Source organism: Phragmites australis, chromosome 6 (genome assembly GCF_958298935.1).
Source record: "Phragmites australis chromosome 6, lpPhrAust1.1, whole genome shotgun sequence".
In the NCBI taxonomy this organism is placed as follows: domain Eukaryota; kingdom Viridiplantae; phylum Streptophyta; class Magnoliopsida; order Poales; family Poaceae; genus Phragmites; species Phragmites australis.
In genome coordinates, this window is record NC_084926.1 from 6865898 (window position 1) to 6885987 (window position 20090).

At 47.3% G+C, this 20090-nt stretch overlaps 1 protein-coding gene across 1 annotated transcript; it reads left to right on the forward strand.

Annotated features, from left to right (window-relative positions):
* Positions 1 to 10800: 10800 nt before the first annotated feature.
* On the forward strand, positions 10801 to 14255 carry LOC133920400 (galactan beta-1,4-galactosyltransferase GALS1-like). The gene is made up of 2 exons (XM_062365021.1): positions 10801 to 12008; positions 13873 to 14255. Exons 1-2 carry the CDS (start codon positions 10801 to 10803, stop codon positions 14216 to 14218), a joined length of 1554 nt encoding a protein of 517 aa, XP_062221005.1. The 3' UTR covers positions 14219 to 14255.
* Positions 14256 to 20090: the final 5835 nt, after the last annotated feature.

Consider the following 20090-nt stretch of genomic DNA (forward strand, 5'->3'; position numbering starts at 1 on the left):
TGCAGGGTGTAAGATCAATTCGAATTATCGCTTTCTCGATTATAAGCATGCTTATGTCCATTAGGCAACATCGTACAGTTTCATTTAGTTTGGGAAAATGGAAAATATGTGGACTTCTGGAAGAAGCATGTGCAGGTACTAAATTGAGTTAAGCAAGTTTACCTTATTGAAGATTATGTTTATTGTTAGTCAATACTAGTTGTTCATGTTATTACATTAGTTAAATTGACTTTCTGCTGAGTCAACTTAACTTGTGACATATTACTTGCTATTCAACTCAATGTATATACTCATACTGTGTAAGTCTTGCGAGTATCTTCATACTCAGGGTGATGCCCTTAAGTTGATGCAGGTAGTGACGAATTGATTTGCGGAAACTTTTATCCCGCTGATGCTAGAGATGGCCAAGAGTAGAGATCAAATGTCCGAGTTAGTCCCGGTGGTGCCTTATGGGCAATGGCGCCATTGGCCTTTTATTTTATTAATACCTTTACGCTACGTACGAAAACTCTAATTTTAAATAGACATGGTATTTGTAAACAAGGTCTATAATAAAATTAAAATTGTTGCACTCTGTTCATATTTTGTGATGAAACTATGTTGTAAACGGTATATATTGTGATCTTAGTCTTTGTTGAGCATATATCAGTAATGGCAGAATTACTCCCGTTTTAATCGACTTAATTGTCGATTAAGCCAGGTGTAATTTGGATGGGTCTGATACCTACCTTTTCTCTTGTGGGCACGGGGAATACGGGATGGCGAGACGGCTACTCTGGCCAACAGTTCGATCGAAGGAGCCATGATGGCATGGATTCATGTTGATGTCGTCACCGCCACGGTGGTTCGGAGCTTTTGACCTCAATCAGCACTCCAAGCATGTCATCCGATGGCAATAGGTTACCTACCTAAGGGTTGAATGCAGCCATCAAATTTGCATAAGGCCCCTTCATTTGGGTTGCGAAAATTAATCGCAATCTAATATTTTACATAAAAATCTTTAAATTGAATCGCAACTTTTATTTATGATCCAAATATTTGCATAAAGACTTTTAATTTGGATCGTGATCCAAATATTTACATAAAGACCCTTATTTTGGATCATGGCTACTAATCACAATCCATATATTTGCATAAAGACCCATACTTAACATCACAATTAATTATCGCGGTGCAACTTTTTGTAGAAATACCTTACTTTGAACGGTGGTTATTATGCATGACCCTTCTTTTTTTGTGAAATAGTCCCTCTCTTACGCTGACATCCTCCTAGTGCCAGCCTCCATGGCTCATGGATCCATATCCTCTGCCTTTGGAAGTGTAAAGGCAAAGAGCACAATGTTTTGCAAGAAGAGCTACAATGGTTTGTCAGCAAAATATTGTAGCATTGGTACTGCTCTTGGAGCACCTCGATGATTTTATTGTATTATGTGTACTATAGAAATAACCCTTGTTCTTCTACTGGTACTGTAGTTCTCTGCCTTTACCCTTGCAAAGGCAGATGATATGGATCCCTCACTCATGGCTTCCCCTACCCGTCCAGTGCCGACAATGACTACCTCATCATGGCGAATGGACTCCCGATCTTTATCAGGTTATTCTCTCTCCTTTCCTGACGGATTTTCCCTGTCATGCTCCCTTCTACTCCATCTCCCACCACTGTGTGGTGACTATGGACGGTGCAAAGAATAGCTCAATGCCGATGGAAAGGGATGTAGCTCTGAGCCAAAGGTCTGTCGATTGAGGAGTCGACATAGAGGACGATGAGGAGGAGGATCAGGTGGCATGAACACACCTCCACCGCTGCCATGAAGTTGAAGAGGACGAGGTCGACAATGACGACGAGGAAAGAGAGGGAGTGCATTTGAGGGGATGGGAGAATGACGAGGAGCATACGCTTCGACCACCATGTCTGAGGCTAGATTGTAGCAGGGGCAGGTGAGGACTAGTTTGGACTACAGCAGGATGGAATAGTCAAAGTATGTCGAAGTACCATTTCCGTTGAGGAGGGAGGAGAAGTTGGATGCTGGTGACCCCTCGTCCACAGCCAATGCGCATGGTGGTGCGCCAAGGAGATTGTGGCGGTCGAGGCCAGCAAGGGCATTTCAAAGGTTATGGAGGCCCGCCGTGCACAGCTTGACCACAACTTTTGGTCGCTCAAAAGTATCAATAGTATACAAATTGTGACTCAAAAATCAAAATGTGATTCAACGATCATAACACTCTACAATTTCTTCTCTCCTTTCTCACCCCGGCATTTTGTCCGGGGTGGAAGTGTGTAATTTGGAGCTTGTGCGGCTGTGTTCTTGCCTATGCTTCATGGTTCTTCAATGTGTTGTCTTCTCTATAGCTCATTTGTGTTCTTCAGTGGGTATGACATTTCGTCTATCATGTTCTGGGAGTGCTCTGTTTACTTTCTTGTGGGCCAACTTCTAGACGTGCAGATTTTTAGCTATAGATTGGGGCTGTGTGGTAGCTCAAGTGACCAAAGGAGTGAGCTTGACAGTACAATATTGAACAATTCCTATGGTCTCTTTATGAAGGTAGTTCATCTTCCATGGCTGCATTGTTTATTGCAGAATTTTTCTTTAATTTTGAAGTCTATATTGCTTTTGAAGGTATACAAAAAGGACATGCATACACTGAAATTTATATATTGAGTAAATTTCATAAATCTACAACTATTTGTACCTTTTTAACATATAATTACAACTTATGATACCTGTTTCACAAAATTATAGCTATATGTGCCCTTGATAACACAAAACTATAACTTTTTAGCCTGATCCCACCCGTCAGCCACATATTTTTCAACCTAGGTGTAAGTTCTAGATGAACTTCACCCATTAGAAAGCTCTTAGCAGCTATAGGCTTTTGGATGTTTGAATAAACATCAGAAGCTGACAGCGAGAAAACTCATGTGTCCATTTTGTGCTCGTGTGTGTGATTTCAACCCATCTCTCGCAGGATCGAATCCAACAATTGGTATCAGAGCTAGGATTGATCGATCCTAGTGATATTGGCTCCTATGAGTGGTGCAACTTTGAGTCTGCATAAGCAATTCACCTGTCACAACTCCCCATCGCCGCCACCACGATGATTGTGGAACTGAGACATCAGTGGACGTGGTGTGGTCGTACAACATGTGGTTAAGGAGGCTGGCAATGCATTGTACCCAATCCTCACACGGAGCAACTACGTCTACTGAAGCCTACTCATGAAGCTCATGCTGTAGGCTCGCGGTCTCTGGGATGCAGTGGAGTTTGAGGATGCAAATTTTCTGCAAGATTGCATGGCGCTAGAGACCATCCTGCGTTACATGCCCTAGTAGATGATCATCAGGCTTGCTATTAAAACGACTACCAAGCAGGCCTGAGATGCCATCACATCAATCCGTGTCAGCGACGATCATTTCCTCAAGGCCTCAGCGCAACAGCTGCAGAAGGAATTCAAGGTAATTTCCTTCCGTGATAGGGAGATGATCTATGATTCACGATGCGTCTCTCCAGCCTTGTCACCAACCTCGCTCACGCTGGAGGAAGTGACTGGAAGGCTAAAGGCGGTGGAGGATCATCTCTTCAGCCTCGTCACCAACCTCGCTCATGCAGGAGGAAGTGAGTGAAAGGCTAAAGGCGGTAAAGGATCGTCTCTCCGGCCTCGTCACCAACCTCGCCACGCTTGGAGAAATGATAGAGGAACAGAAATTGGTTGAAAAATATTTGCAAGTAGTTCCAAGAGATTTTCGTAGATTGCTCTGTCCATTGGGACTCTTCTCGATCTCTCGATGTTCACATTGGAGGAAGTGACTAAGAGGCTAAAGGCGGTAGAGGATTGTCTTGATCCGAAAGAATCCCCTGCCATCAGCGAAAAGCTCATCCTCACCGAGGGGGAATGGCTCGCGCACATGAACGAGCGGAAGCAGGGTGAAGGGTCCTCAGGCAGCAGCAATATCTGTCACCATGCGCGTGCACCACTGAAGAAAGGGGGAGGCAGCGACTCCGATAGCAAGGAGGACATGCACGACAAGTGCCGCAATTGCAGTTGCTATGGCTATTAGGCTAAGGACTGCTGATCAACCAAAAAGGCACAAGCTTATTTGGCTCAAGACGAGCATGCGCTCCTAATGGCACAGGTGTGTGCTCTCAGTGATGTACAGGTGCCACCATCAAGTCACGTCCACATCGACGAGCCACACGCGCAAGTCCATCTTGGTGCCAACAATGGTGGCACCCACCTGGAGGGCTGGTACTTCAACACCAACGCCACCAACCACATGACAGGTTTCCATGATGTCTTCGCAAAGCTCGATCGAGGTGTGGTGGGCTCCATTCATTTCGGAGATGGCTCAGTGATAGACATCTATGGTTGTGGCATCATCCTGTTCGCCGAAAAGAACAGAGAGTGCAAGGCGATCTTTGGCGTATACTTCATCCCACGGTTGAAGAACAACATCATCAGCGTGGGCTAGCTGGACGAGGATGACTCTAAGGTGCTGATCGAGGATGGTATCTTGTGGATCTGGGACCTCCAGCGCTACCTCCTAGCCAAAGATCGTCGTAGGCCGGTGGATGATGCCAGCTGTTATATGTGGCTAACGCTCTTGGCTGCGAAGAGCGACGCGATGGTTGTGATGAAGGCGGTCTAGGCGGAGGCAGAGGTGGAGAGTAATCGAAAGCTTCGTGTCCTCCGCACCGACAATGATGGCGAATTCACGTCCATTGAATTCACGCGCCACTACATGGATTGCGGCGTCCAATGACACTTCTTCGTGCCATACAACCCACAGCAGAACGACGTGGTGGAGAGGCGCAATCAATCGATCGTCGTTGCGGTGCACGCTCTCCTAAAATAGATGGGCATGTCGATGGAGTTTTAGGGTGAGACGGTGAGCAATGCTGTCTTCTTGCTCAATCGCACACCGACAAAGAGCTTGGATGACATGATGCAGTAACATTAGTGAAGTGGAATGTTCACACTTTTTCTGGACGGAAGGAGTGTTTGCATGGTAATATAGGACTCGCATACAGTTAAGCTAATAACCAATGCCACCAAGCTGGTGTTATATGCATTTCTATTGTTTTGTCAAGTTAATTTTCAATGTTTTCATTGTATTTAGGATGCTTTGGATTGGTAGTATTTATTAATTGGGATAAAGAATGTCTTTCAAGATGCTAGAAGGCATACAGAAAACAGTTTGAATCAGTTTTGACGTATGTCTCTCACTTTGCTTTGGTCGTCCAGGATATCTCAATTCTCAATAGGTGAAAAGACAAGCATAATGGTCTAGAGCCAAGGGCCAACGATAGAAGCTCCCATGTGTTGAGGAAAACATTAGTGAAAACGTGTGCTCAATCAACACTACTTGTTGCATACATTAAAGCCCTGGGAAAGATCCTGGTGCATCGGGAACAAAATCCACGAACCACTCTTGCTTACTCATTATGAGATCTCTACCAGTCTATGGTCTGATGCTTTATCTGAGTCATTGACTTCTCTACCTTTAGTTAATTGTCAGATTTAGACGGACCTGTGCTGCTAGGCTCTTAGCGTTCCCTTGTATCAAATTTTTAGTTGATTTTTTTGCCTTGTCTTTTCTCTTGTATCAAAATTTTAGTTGATTTTTGCATGATGCTCGATTATATCATGCCCTGTCTAAATAATTTTCATTTATAACTTTTCATGATTATTTGAATGAACTTATTGAACTGGTACCGTATCACCCAAAGTTTGGTACTATATTCCTCCGCAGATCGTATAAACTGCAAGGATGGACCTACCTGGGCTAATGCCAAATGGGCCCGAGTAAGAGGCCTACTTCTCTTTGTTCCAAGAGCTATCAATTCGATTGGTGTTCAGCTAGCAGGCTGTGAGCCCAACGTTGCTTCAACGCAAAACCGAAAACACCCACCTCGACGGGGCTGAATGGACCCCCAATGATTGAATCAATTCTTTTAGAGAGATGATATATATCGGGTTCATGAGAATAAAAGAAATCTCATGATCAACACCATCTCTTTCTTCTTCCTCCCAATAGAATCACCGACTTCTTCTTTCTCCCGATACCGACAACGTCCCCACTGTTAGATCTGGGCTAACCTCTCTGTCGGTGTAGATAATAGTGGGTCCCTATTCTGAGGGCTCACACCAGTCAATATCTAGTTGATAGGCGATTCTTTTTTGATCAGGAACCACCACGTGACTAGTATACATCTTTGTAATCAGGATCCTTACCACATAAGATATTTCTACGACCAGCCTTCACTGGTCGTGGGACAGGTACTAATCAAATCAGTCCGTTCTCATTAAATGTATTCCACTTAAATATTTTCCTTCCCTAGGTACTCCTTCCCAGCGAACGGGCCGTTGTCGACGCAGTGGTGCCATGCCCCGCCCCGTAACATTAAATGTTACAAGACGTGCACGCAGACGTGTCAGACTACTTCACAAGCACGCGTGGGAGACCGGTGATGGGACGAGGCATACCGGCTAACCGAGGTGGCGTATGCGTGGAGGTGTATAGCGAATGGGATGAGATTGGCTGCTTCATCGGAAGAAAAAAAGGACACATGCGCAGCCTATTTTAATAGCCAAGGGGTGAGAGGTTTAGCTAAGATATGGGTCAGTAGAAAAGGGTTCACTTATGAGTTCTCCTTCTCTCTAGTGTATAAATAGAGGACGACCCAGTTTGTAGAGGGGGAAACTCATCTGTAACCAGTTCACAAACTCTGATAACAAAATATATAGGACGTAGGGTTATTATCCTAAGGGAGGCCTAAACCTATATAATTCTTGTATTCTTGAGTTCATGACACACACAAACACACATATACCGCAAGCGTTGTTCACGCGTCCCTTGACTAGTATACCATGAAATCATTATCAGGGATTAACCCTCAACAGTTGGCGCGCCGGTAGAGGGTGCGCGTTTCTGCGTTTCGGTAAATGTTGAAGATTAGATTGAGCTACATATGGCTAGACCCACAATAATCGGTGAGTCCCATTCTGTGGACCCCGATCACAGCAGGGTGTTCATCATAGGATACGACATGATGAGCCTAGTGTGCTCCAGGAATAGGACATCGAATTGGAGTCCAAGGGCTCTGAGGCACAACGGGAAAGTTGCATGATAATTAATGCAACAGGGAGCGCTCAGAGACCCCTGACGCGTCGGGGTAGCCATCTCATTGACCTGTGTGAATCCATGCGCCAACGCGGCCTCTACAGCGTGATCCAAAGCCATCAGTCAGGCAAAATCCTCAAACAGGTAAAAGGGTACCCTAAAACTAATCGGATGTGTAGCCTTTTTGGGCAGGATTATCTCGAAGACAGGAAAAAGGGTTTTTCGCTCTTCAAGCTTCTAATAGAAAGAATGATCACTTCTGGCGGATTCCAGGAACGGGGGCAGCCATCTAGGATCTCAACAGGTGACCCTTTTTCTCCTCCTATATTGACTACTCTTTGACCAGATGAGCAGTCGTTGCCCTATTTGTAGCTACCCCCACAGGTCACAGGAGCAGTACTAGTCATCGAGCGGTGCGGGTTTTCTGTGACCAGAGACGAATAGGCACATGACCACACATGTTGATAGGTCGTGCACGTTGAATGGACTGGGGGCTGGAGCGATCTTGACCCCACACGTCAGCGACATCTTTAGGCACACATTTCAATTAATTTTTTAGGCTATCAAACAATGTTGCAGAGTATGAGGACCTCTCATCTAGAATACGTGTAGCGTCCGCACGAGGGGTAAAACGTCCACTAGTGATGAGGGACTCGCTACTGGCCATAAACCATACGCAGAGGGTTTTCTGTGATCAGATCAAACGATGGCAACATACCTTTCCGAATTGAGAAAGCTAGAGTGACGCTCCTTCAGTTTGAAGTCTAGCACGTCCCTCGTAAGGACAACTTCCTAGCCGATGAGATGGCTCGTCTAGCCTCTTCTTGCGCACCTATCCCGGTCGGAGTTTTTGAAAAAAGACACGCACGGTCACCTACTGCGGTCTCAGGCCAACGTGGAAGGGATGCTTCACTTAGAAATGGAGCACCAGAGGCAACACCTTTGGAGATGACACCTCCTCCGGCATCGTCGACCTTGGGTGGCCATCATGTGGTCGCGCTGCTCAATTCGGGTACGACCTAGATGGATCAGATCTTGGGCTACCTTCAGAATCTAATAGTCCCTGACGATGATAGGTCAGCAGAAAGAGTCACATGGCAGCACCACAAATACGCCTTGGTAGGCGGCGCCTCTATAGCAAAAGGAGCAACAACCTTTTACTAAAATACACACTCAGGAAGGGGGAGCACAACGTTCTCTGACATCCTCGGAGGCATATGTGATAGCCGCGAATCATACCGCACTCTGGTCGGAAAAATATTCTAAGGATTCTATTGACCCACAACCCTCCAAGATGCTTGCGAGTCGTTGAAACAGTGTGTGTCATGTCAGAACCATGGTCGATATGCCAAACTACAGACCCAAACATAGCAAACTGTATCACTCTCTTGTCCTTTCATTGTCTGGGGGTTCGTTATCATGGGATCGTTCCCTAAAAGCCCTAGACGGTTTTGAATTCGGTTTGTGGCAATCGGCAAATTCACCAAGCGGATAAAGGTCGAACCCGTCAAGAAGATCACCATCGCAACAGCGGTTAAATTCATACTGGAGCTGGTGATGCGGTTTAACAGTCCAAATCGTATAATTACGGACAATGGGACTCAAGTCACCAGTCAAAGAATGCATGTCGCCTCGTACGACTAGGAGGCGCAGCGAGAGGACAATACAAACTCGAGTGAAGAGTCTCATGAACATTCTCAAAATTCCGGCAGCCCAATGCCAACAGCGCCTCGAGCGCTACTGCAACTACATGGCGCAAAAGTAGACACTGATCGTAGGTGACCTCAACCTCAGACGAGTCCTGAAATAGGACAAGTCATGGCAGGCTCTTCCCTAAAGGGAGGGGTCCTACAAAGTGGTATGCTTTTCCTGACCAGGCATGGTCGACATGGCCGGAGGCCAGCTACAAATTACACAAACTCGTGAAACACAATTTCTATGTGTAAGGCTGCTCGAAGATGATCCTGTTTTTCTATTTTGCAGGATCTTCTGGATGAGCGTGGAACATGGCTTATAAGTTTTTTCAAATTCAAAAAATAGACTCTATTTTGTAAGATAACCAGAATATGAACGGTCTCACCAAATGGTAAGTTTTTTCGATTCAAAGGCTTAACCACCTGGTCGATAGTTTTTCGACCAACCAGACGGTCGGGGGCTAGAGCTTTTAGGATCTATAGTTTGTTTTTGTGTAGTGTACATATATTAGTTCTACCCGATCGATTGTATTGTTAGGGTGGGGTCAAAATTACTACTCGGGCAGTGTCAAACGTATAGGCGTCCAAGGGATGATGACCACGAGACCACGAGAAAGCTTGGGGGCTACTGTCGGTGTAGAAAATAGGGGGGTCCCCTGTTTTGAGGGCCTACAATAGCCAATATCCAATTGCCAGACGATTCTTTCCTTGACTAGGTCCCACCGCGCGACCAGTTTGCATCTTGCGACCAGGATCCTTACCACATAAGGGACTCTCTCGACCAACCTTCACTGGTTGCGGGACATATACTTATTAAACCAGTCTATTCTTATTAAATACATTTTACTCAAGTGTTTTCCTTCCTTAGCCACTCCTTTCCAGTGGACAGGCTGTGACCGGTGCAGTGGTGTCATGCTTCGTCCTGTAGCATTAAACATTACGGGATGGGCTCGCAAACGTGTCAAACTGCTTCACAGACGCGCGTGCGAGATCGGTGATGGGACGGGACATACCGGCTGACCGAGGTGGCGTAGGCGTGGAGGTGTACAACAAATGGGATGGGGTCGGCTGCCTCATCGAAATAAAAGGAGGCACGTGCGCAGCCCAAAGGGTGGGAGGTTTAGATGAGTATGGATCAGTAGAAAATGGCTTACTTGTAAGTTCTTTTTCTCCCTAGTATATGAAGAGAGAAGGACTTAGTTTGTACAGAAGGGAACTCATATGTAATCAGTTCATAAACTTTGATAACAAAATACAGATAAAGTAGGGTTGTTATCCTGAGGGAGTTCTGAACATGAATAACCCATGTGTTCTTGAGTTCATCATACATACAAACACACATACACCGCAAGTGTTATTCACGCGTTACTCGACCGGTATACTCTAAAATCACTGTTAGATATTAACCCTCGACACTCTATTTTGAATCTCCCCTGCCCCAACATCGGCTACCGGTGGTCTATAACCTATCCCACGACCGACGATAGCCCTAGTGCTTCGCCGCTCTGCCCCATGCCCGTCAACCTCCCTATAAGGCCACAGAGTACAAATTTCTCGCTAAAAAAGCTTGTCAGCGGAAACTCGGAACTCTAACTAAGGAAGAAAATAATGTTATCATTAAAGCACGACGATAAATAAGGAAAAGTATAATGGTATTACTTAGTGTTGGTTGTATGTGCCAAATTTGGTTCCACCTTGAGAAGCTGCGGTAATCGCCAGCCCACTAGCCAGGCAGCCACCGTTACTACTTGCCCCAACTCTGGGCTGGCCATAACTCGCCAGCCTTGACTGCTGCCTGCTGGTTCGAGGCGCGACCTCTATCAGTCGGCGCGCGTCCACAAGCATCTCTCTCCCCTTCCCTCCTCTCCCAAACCGGCCGGCCGGCCGGCCGGCCCGACCGATTCCCACACCACCCAACCTCGTCACCTTCCTTCACCCCACCTCAGGTGAAGGGGGAAAAGCATGGCGTTGGGGCAAAGGCCAACCATGAAGTATAAGCAAAGAAAAGATGCGGGAGGCGGCAGAGGCAGAGGAGGCGCGTCGCTTGCCAGCCGGTGCGTGGACATGAAGTTGTTCGTGGCCTCGCTCGCCTTCCTCACGCTGTTCGTGGCATTCTGGCAGCTCCAGCCCTACGGCTTCTTGCTCACGGCGGCCCGCTCCTCCTCCCCCTGCTCCCTCCTCGCCACAACCGCCGCCAACCTCCCGTATTCTAACGCCACCGCTGAAACAGCCACAAACACGAATCAGCCGGCCACGACTGCTACCACCACTACCGCTGCTGTCCCCGTGCGGTTGGCAACGGCAGCGCGGCCGACGCGTCCGGAGGACCCGAACAAGTGGGTGCTCCGGCCGTACGGCAGCGCGGCAGCGCTGTTCGTGCAGATGGGGGCGTACCGGGGCGGGCCGCGGACGTTCGCCATCGTGGGGCTGGCGTCCAAGCCCACCCACGTGTTCGGCACCCCCTACTTCAAGTGCGAGTGGCTGCCCAACCCCACCGCCGGCGACCCCTCGCCTCGCCCCGTCAGGACCAAGGCATACAAGATGCTCCCCGACTGGGGCTACGGCCGCGTCTACACCACCGTCGTCGTCAACTGCACGTTCCCCTCCGAACCCAACGCCAGCAACGCCGGCGGCAAGCTGCTCGTCCACGCCTACTACTCCACCAACTCCCGCCGGCACGAGCGCTTCGTGGCGCTCGAGGAGGCGCCGGGGTCCTACGACGAGTCCCGCTTCAGCCCGCCGTTCCAATACGACTACCTCTACTGCGGCTCGTCGCTGTACGGCAACCTCAGCGCCAGCCGAATGCGCGAGTGGATGGCCTACCACGCGCGCTTCTTCGGGCCCAGGTCGCACTTCGTGCTCCACGACGCCGGCGGCGTCAGCCCGGAGGTGAGGGCGGTGCTGGATCCATGGGTCAGGGCCGGCCGGGTCACCGTGCAGGACATCCAGGCGCAGGCGGAGTACGACGGATTCTACTACAATCAGTTCTTGGCGGTGAACGACTGCTTGCACCGGCACCGGCACGCCGCCAATTGGACCTTCTTCTTCGACGTCGACGAGTACATTTACCTACCGTATGGGCAGAAGCTCGATGAGGTACTCGGCAAGCTCTCGGGTTACACGCAGTTCACCATCAAGCAGAATCCCATGTCCAGCAAGCTCTGCGTGCAGGATCCAAGCAGGAATTACTCAAGGTTTGTCTCGCTGTTTCATCTTATGTGCACACCCTGGTTTGATTGGCAACCAAGCACGCGTTAAGCACACAAGAAATCAATAATATTATGATATAAATAAAAAATCATGGAAAAAATAACTGAAAAACAAAAGACTGATGATGCAATCCTAAAACTTCTCAATTAAGATAGCGAAAACATACATTTTGCATAGGGAAAAAAATGACATAGAAAGAAAAGGAAAGAAAATGGTAGGAGGTCGAGCTAACCTCTAACACATGTAGCATGACGAAGCAGGTTTAGAGTTGGATGTGACCATACAAGACATGTGAGGTGATTGATTGTTTCATTAGGGGAGGGGATAAGGGATTTGATTATATTCCATAATTAGTGAGGTTCAAAAATAAATTTGAGCCATGTGATTAAAACACGTGAATAGTAGATATCAAAAGCTTATTTATAACTCTTGCATTATATGTCTAATTATTATAGAAGATATAATCAATTCTAATTATTAGATATAGATTGAGGAAAATAATAATATATTAATATTTTTTAATACTGATAATGCCTATTAATTATATATTTTTAAATTGATTGGAGGTATTCAAACAATTGAGAGTGGAGGAAATTGGGACCAACTTTGTTTATGTACAGTGTCGAAGATTAGTTCCCGATAATATGTTCATAAATTGATTGGATACCTTAAAGAGTAGGGATTAATCACGAAGTGAGATAAAACGATGTATACAGGTTCGAGCCTCCGATTGAAGTAATATCCTACGTCTTGTGGGGTTGTTGCTGCCTTGTATTGATAATCTCGAGTACGAGCAAGTTGTCTAAGACTATTACAAGGAGTTGATTGGATCTAATCTATCGTAGGGCTAAAGTCGTCGAGTAACTCCTCTGTTGTTGCCTTTCGTGTTGCTCATAGTTTCTTGTTCGTTGTTCTTCTCCTCCAATCTTTCTGTCTTATATAAGGGTGAGGTACCGATTCCTATCCAGTCGTAGTCGATAGAGAGTTGTCTTTCTTAACATCCATATATATATATATATAATTGTTCAAATTTATTGTAACTTCTTCATTTTATAAAAATTTATTTTATAAAAGTATAGATATAGATTCCTGCAGACTTAGCACCATTTTGTATTGAAAATTGGCAAAGTTGCCACGGTTCATCCTAAATTCACGCTTGTAGCTAGGCATCATGTTCAGGATATGAAAAAACAATGCTTTTGGCTGGGTTGACTATTCAAACATACATTCTCTGATTAAGAAAGCAAGTCGGTGGTTATTTGTTTATGCAATTTGTTGACTAGTTCGGTAATGTGCTGTTTGTGACTGCAACCCTCGCATGAGCCTGGTTAAACTCTTCCTTGGTCAAATTGTGTCCTCAATGGTCAGATGTGATCGGGTCGTCCTTTTTGTTCTGCAAATTTCACCATTGAACCATATATCGTAGTATCCATTTTTAGGTTTGAAAGGACAGTAGGCCGCAGTGATTCTATACATAGAATTATAGAAAGTTGTCCTGAAAAAAGAAAAGGACAGTTTTTAAGGTATACAAGCTGGAAAATGCTGTACAAATGAAATGTTCTTATCACTGACTATAAATTTCTTTAAACAGCCCTGAGGAAATAAAACTGAAAAAGATCTGCACGGGCGCCTTATGTACCGCTTTCACTAAACTGATTGGCCTGGCGCAGAACCATTGTAAAATAGCTGTTGATAAGTTATAATTGTTCGGTTAACAAAATTGTGCTATACTTCGTTTTGTTATCTTTGGATGAGAAAAGTTTATTGATTCATCTGTTTTATGATAGGTTATTATTTAGTTTGCCTCTTACAATTATATTCTAAATCATCTGTCTGCATGATTTGCAGAGAATGGGGATTTGAGAAACTCGTCTTCCGTGACACGATCATCAAAGTCAGGTGGGATCGCAAATACGCGATCCAGGCCCGAAATGCATACTCAGCTGGCGTGCACATTTCGCAGAATATCTCCGGGACGACGGCCCACGAGACAGAGGGCTTGATCAAATACTACCACTATCACAACTCCATCAATGTCATTGGAGAGCCTTGCCGAGAATTTGTGCCGATGCCGGTCAATGGCAGCAAAATTATGTTCGAGGGATCCCCCTACGTGTATGACGATAACATGCAGCAATTGGCGGGTGAGATCAAGCGCTTTGAGAAAGAGACCATGGGATCGGTTCAAACATAGCAAACAGGCAAATCTGGCAATAAATAACCAATTGATATTCGTTGGGATGCCTGATTAATGTCAAACTCACTCTTCTGCAGTTATAAAAAGTATAGTGCGCTGAGTCTTGCCGATAATCAGATGGGAGAGCCTGTTAGGAGCCTACTCCGTCTCCCACTGCTGCTGTGTGGCGACTACGGGCGCGAAGAAAAGCTCAACACCGATGGAAGGGGATGGAACTCGAGCTAAAGGCTGGTCCAATGAGGAGTCTGACCACTTTTGAGAACTCGAGGAGGAGGATCAGGTAATCGCCTGCTCTATCACACGAGCAACAAGTCTAAGCACAAATGACATAGAAACTGGTTGAGAGCACAAGATATTTTGGTGTATTCTGACTTTTTATAATACAAGGAGTAACATGCAGACACTGTCTCTCAAGAGCAGTAACCCACACCATTACACATGCTAATTACAGTCCTTCTCAATCCAGCCGTGTGAATACCTTCGCCTCGACCAGCTAGAGAGGGATGCATCGTGACGGATGGGATGTTGGCACAGCGTGTTGCGGCGGAATGGACATGGTATGTGGTGCGACACAAACTTTGTTCATAAAAAACGTGGGTAGTAGTCATTGCCCTGCGTCAGGTGGGCTTCGACCCACTTCGGTTTGCTATTGCAATCCTTGGTCCAATAGTCGGATTCATCGTAGTTTCGACATTTGTCCCGGCCACCTCCTTCCCTGGACGTGTTGGTTTTGCCATCGCGTGGCCCGTTGCTTCGACCACGCCTGTGGTTCTTGCCATGCCGACGATGGGAGCCACCATTGCCGCCGCTACTGGATTCTCCTTCATTGTCACACTTCTTCACGTGAGATGGCCACTCTTCAATGAGAAGTAGCTTCTGCCCACCATTGCCCCCTGAAGAGCCAAGCTTGTACCTCTGCTCAATAGCACACAAGCGATCGGTCACCTCCTCGATCGAGAGTGTGCTCAGATCAATGAGCGTCTCGATGGAGATGGTGACTTGCTGGAGACATTCTAGGATGATCTGTAGAAATTTTCGCACCACCTCAAGATCAGTGACTTCATCTCCCAGGACTCGGAGGATGTTTGCGAGGCTCATGATCCTCATGTGAAGTCATCGATGGACTCACCATCTTTGAACTTGATCTCACTGAGCTAGCGGCACAGCTTCTGTGTGTTCATTTCTATGACACACTCGACACAACATGCATCATCTTGATCACGTCCCAGGCGTCCTTGGCAGTGTCCTTGACAAAGAGAGTTAATAGCATCTTCGATGGTACAACGTGGAGAATGGATGACAACGCCAGCATGTCATCGCGGTAGTCAACATCGCCGAGCTCGATTGGTTACAAAGATCTTGCGCCTACATGTTCACGTATCACGAACACCCATTTGGTATAGTTAGTTCGGGTGAGCGTAGGGTAGACCACCGAGCTCAATACCTCCTTCACAATGTGTTGTATGATCATCTCATGGCCACCGTCGTCATGATGCCGCAGTCTCGATGTGGAGGATCATATGAAATGATAAAAATGCATATAAATGGAGCATTACAAAGGAACTAACTTTTTCACTATATAACCTAGGTCTAGAAATAATTTAAAAAATTAGTCCATCACATAAGGAACTCGAAATCCAAACGGAGTGAGTGGTTCGATTCCATCTATTTGAAACCCTAACAATTGTTACAAGTTATAAAAGTAAAAAATTTTAGAGAATTTTAGTTTAAATTCTACACGAGTTTTTTAGGTGAATCTGATTAAAATGAATTACATATGGATTATAGAACATGTACAAAATATTCTAGGATTTTTAGAGCAACATAAGATTTTTGGAGCAATGCCTCTAGTACTTTCTCGGAATGTGACGAGCCGCGCGGAGGGATAGGATAGCTAGTTTGATAGGAAGTTTGTTGGAGCAGTTTTTTTCATCTGCTTAGTAAATTTGCCGATTACTAGGCAGGTAGCGAGCCCTTGGAGATCTCTTACTCACCCAGCATTTCATTGTGGGTGGGAGTGCGTCATTTGGTAAGGAGCCTTTGTGAGTTGTGATCTCTGTTAACAACGAGAGGTAAGGTGGACTTAGACCCACCTCTCACGTGCCTTGATAGAGGTGAAAACCACCAGTTGGTTTCGATCCCAATCGCCAGCGCCAAATAAAAAGGGGCGCCAACCACCCATAATCCCATCGATCGTTTGTGAGGTGAGCCTTAACCTGACACTTTCCAAACCCTAATAATAGAATCATTGAGGGCGCTGCTATGATTTGAAAACTGTTACCACCACCGAGACAACACTGGCGTTCGTCCTTAACACGACATCATCAATGTCAACTGCGGTTGCATCAACCTAGTAGTAATCTTTGTCGTTGTTCTTCACCGAGATTAACTGACGGAGTCACCTAATCAAGGTTAAGTCCATATAATTCCGCATCAGTCTAAGTGTTTGCGTGATTAGGTAAAGTTCTATCTTTGGTTTAGGTTAGTCTAAATATCTAACAGCCTTCTCTCGGCTACCGCCCGTTTTAGCGGCTGCTTCTTCTTTGTGTTCTTTCTTGGTTTAAACGTTACAAGACGGGCTTGTAGGCGTGTCAGACTGCTTCAAAAGCGCGCATGGGGGACCGGTGATGGGACGGGGCATACCGGCTAACCGAGGTAGCGTAGGCGTGGAGGTGTACAGCAAATGGGATGAGATCAGCTGCTTCATCGGAAGAAAAAATGCTACGTGTGCCACCTATTTTAATAGCCAAGGGGTGAGAGGTTTAGCTAAGGTATGGGTTAGTAGAAAAGGGTTTACTTATAAGTTCTCCTTCTCTCTAGTGTATAAATAGAGGAGGACCCGGTTTGTAGAGGGGAAACTCATTTGTAACTAGTTCACAAACTCTGATAACAAAATACACAGTACGTAGGGTTAGGGAGGCCTGAACCTGGATAATCCTCGTATTCTTGAGTTCATCACACACACAAACACACATATACCACAAACGTTGTTCACGCGTCCCTCGACCGGTATACCATGAAATCATTGTCAGGGATTAACCCACGACAGTTGGCGCACCGGTAGGGGGCACGCGTTTTTGCGTTTCGGTAAATGTTGAAGATTAGATTGAGCTACCTATTGCCAGACCAACGGTAATCGGTGAGTCACATTCCGAGGACCCCGGTCACCGCGGGGTGTTCATCATATGATAACATGATGAGCCTAGTGTGATCCAGAAATGGAACACCGAATCGGAGTCCAAGAGCTCTGAGGCTCAACGGGAAGGTTGCATGATAGTTCATGCAACAGGGAGCGCTCGGAGACCCACAACGTGTCGGGGCAGCCATCCCATTGACCTGTGTGACTCCATGCGCCAACATGGCCTCTACAGCGTGATCCAAAGCCATCAGTCAAGCAAAATCCTCAAACAAGTAAAAGGGTACCCTGAAACTAATTGGGTGTATAGCCTTTTTGGGCAGGATCATCTCAAAGACAGGAAAAAGGGTTTTCCACTCTTCAAGTTTCTAATAGAAAGAACGATCACTTCCGACGGATACCAGGAACGGGGGCAGCCTTCCAGGATATCAACAGGTGACCCATTTTTCTCCTCCTGTACTGACCACTCTTTGACCATATGAGGAGTCGTTGCCCTATTTGTAGTCACCCCCATAGGTCACGGGAGCAGTACTGGTCGTCGAGTGATGCAGGTTTTCTGCGACCAGAGACGAACAGGCACAAGACTACACATGTCGAAAGGTCATCGTCGGTGTATCAGGAACCAGGGGTCCCCGAATCCCGAGGCCAGGCCAGCCATCCACCACATGGCGCCATCCCACGAGGTCTCTCTTGTGGGATGAGGAAAGGCCAAGTCCCGGGAGAAGGTACTCGGGGCCACGGGCCCCCGAGTACCCCAGTACCCCGATGATCCACGGAGTTCGAGTACTGGGAAGAAAGTGCTCGGGGAGGTGCCCGGTCACCCCCGAGCACCCTAGTCCCCTGACGATCAGAAGAGCTAAGTTCCGGGAGAGAGTGCTCGGGGCTGCGTGCGGCAGCTCCCGAGCGCTCGGTTCCCCGAAGATCCGTACAAGAGTGCTCGGGGCTGCACGTAGCAGCCCCCGAGCACTCGGTCCCCCGAGGGTTCGTGCAAGAGTGCTCGGGAGAGAGTGCTTGGGGAAGTGAACAGTACCTCCGAGCACCCGGCACCCCGAGGACAAGGATGGGCATTCTCGGGAGAGAGTGCTCGGGGATGTGAACAGTACCCCCGAGCACTCGGTACCCCGAGGGGCCTGCCGACGAGGTGTCAACCAGCCAGAGGTCCGACGCCGCATTTAACGAGCGTGCGTGGCCTGACACCTCTAACTGCTCCCGCCGCGCTCAGCGTCAGTTCCTGCCACGTTTTGGCAGAGAGGCGTGGGGTCATTAATTGCACAGGTCTCGTCCCGTGCCATCCGGCTTGTCTCGGGATAACGTCGTGAGGATCAAGGCGTTCCGTCTGTCGCACTGCTGTGGCAGGGGAACAAGACAGGGCGAGCACGCCGGGTTGCTCTGCGGCTGCCCGGTGGGCCCTCTCCACGGCGCCCGTTGCCAGGGCATTTATGGTGACGGGCGACCAGGCGTGCGACGCATTTTCCACCCCCGGTCACTTCACCCAGAAGAAATGATGACGCCCTTTCCATTTATGGCATCTCAGAACTCGAGCCCCCTCCTTTCCGTTCGGGGCTTGTCGTGGCCGGCGAGTACTTAAAATAGCCGGCAACACAGAAGGAAGACCGACAACGAGAGACAACATCAACAACGGTGAAAAAACCCCAACCCCAAGATGAACCAGACCCACAACGAGAGTTCGGGAGTAGACACGAAGAACACAGCGCAAGAGAGACACTGTGAGCAAGGTTGAGCACAGTTCCAGCCGAAGAACAAGGAGCCTCAAGCTCATAGTTAGGCCAACATCCTTGTAACCAGCAACATCCTTGAGGGGCTTCCTCAGGACAGTTATAGCATCCATACAGGAGTAGGGTATTACGCTCCCGTGCGGCCCGAACCTGTCTAAATTCTGGTGCATTTACTTCTTCTTGCACTAGGTCATCACCCCCACCACCGGCCGTTGCATTCATTCCCATTTATTTCTTCGATGAACTTATTCAGGATCATCCCCCCAACCGAATCTCTAAAAAGGGGTCTCTCGGGATCCGTGCGACAGGAGTTAATCCTCCGACAGACATGCACATTGAATGGACTAGGGACTGGAGCGATCTCGACCCCACACGTCAGTGACACCTTCAAGCACACATTTCAATTAAATTTTTAGGTCACCAAACAATGTTGCAGAGTATGAGAGCCTCTCATTTGGAATATGAGTAGCATCCGCACGAGGAGTAAAACGTCCACTAGCGATGAGGGACTCGCTACTGGTCGTAAAACAAGCGCAGAGGGTTTTTTGTGCTCAGATCAAACGATGGCGACATACCTTTCTGAAGTGAGAAAGCTAGAGTGACACCTCTTTAGTTTTGAAGTCTAGCACATCCCTCGTAAGGACAACTTCCTAGCTGATGAGCTGGCTCGTCTAGCCTCTTCTTACGCACCTATCTCGGTCGGAGTCTTTGAAAAATGATTCACATGACCACCTACCGTGGTCTCAGGCCAACGTGGAAGGGATGCTCCGCTTAGAAACAGAGCACCAGAGGCAACATCTTTGGAGATAACACCTCCTTCTGTGTCGTCGACCTTGGGTGGCCATCATGTGATCGCGCTGCTCAATTTGGGTACAACCTAGATGGATAGATCTTGGACTACCTTCAGAATCTAGCAATCTCTGACGATGATAGATCAGCAGAAAGGGTCTCGTGGCAGGACCACAAATACGCCTTGGTAGGGGGCGCCTCTACCCCA

Excerpts from the sequence above, each read along its gene's own strand:
- LOC133920400 (XM_062365021.1), top strand. The coding sequence starts at position 10,801 with ATGAAGTATAAGCAAAGAAAAGATGCGGGAGGCGGCAGAGGCAGAGGA. Across the intron at positions 12,009-13,872 it reads CCAAGCAGGAATTACTCAAG|AGAATGGGGATTTGAGAAAC; the intron begins GTTTGTCTCGCT and ends CATGATTTGCAG.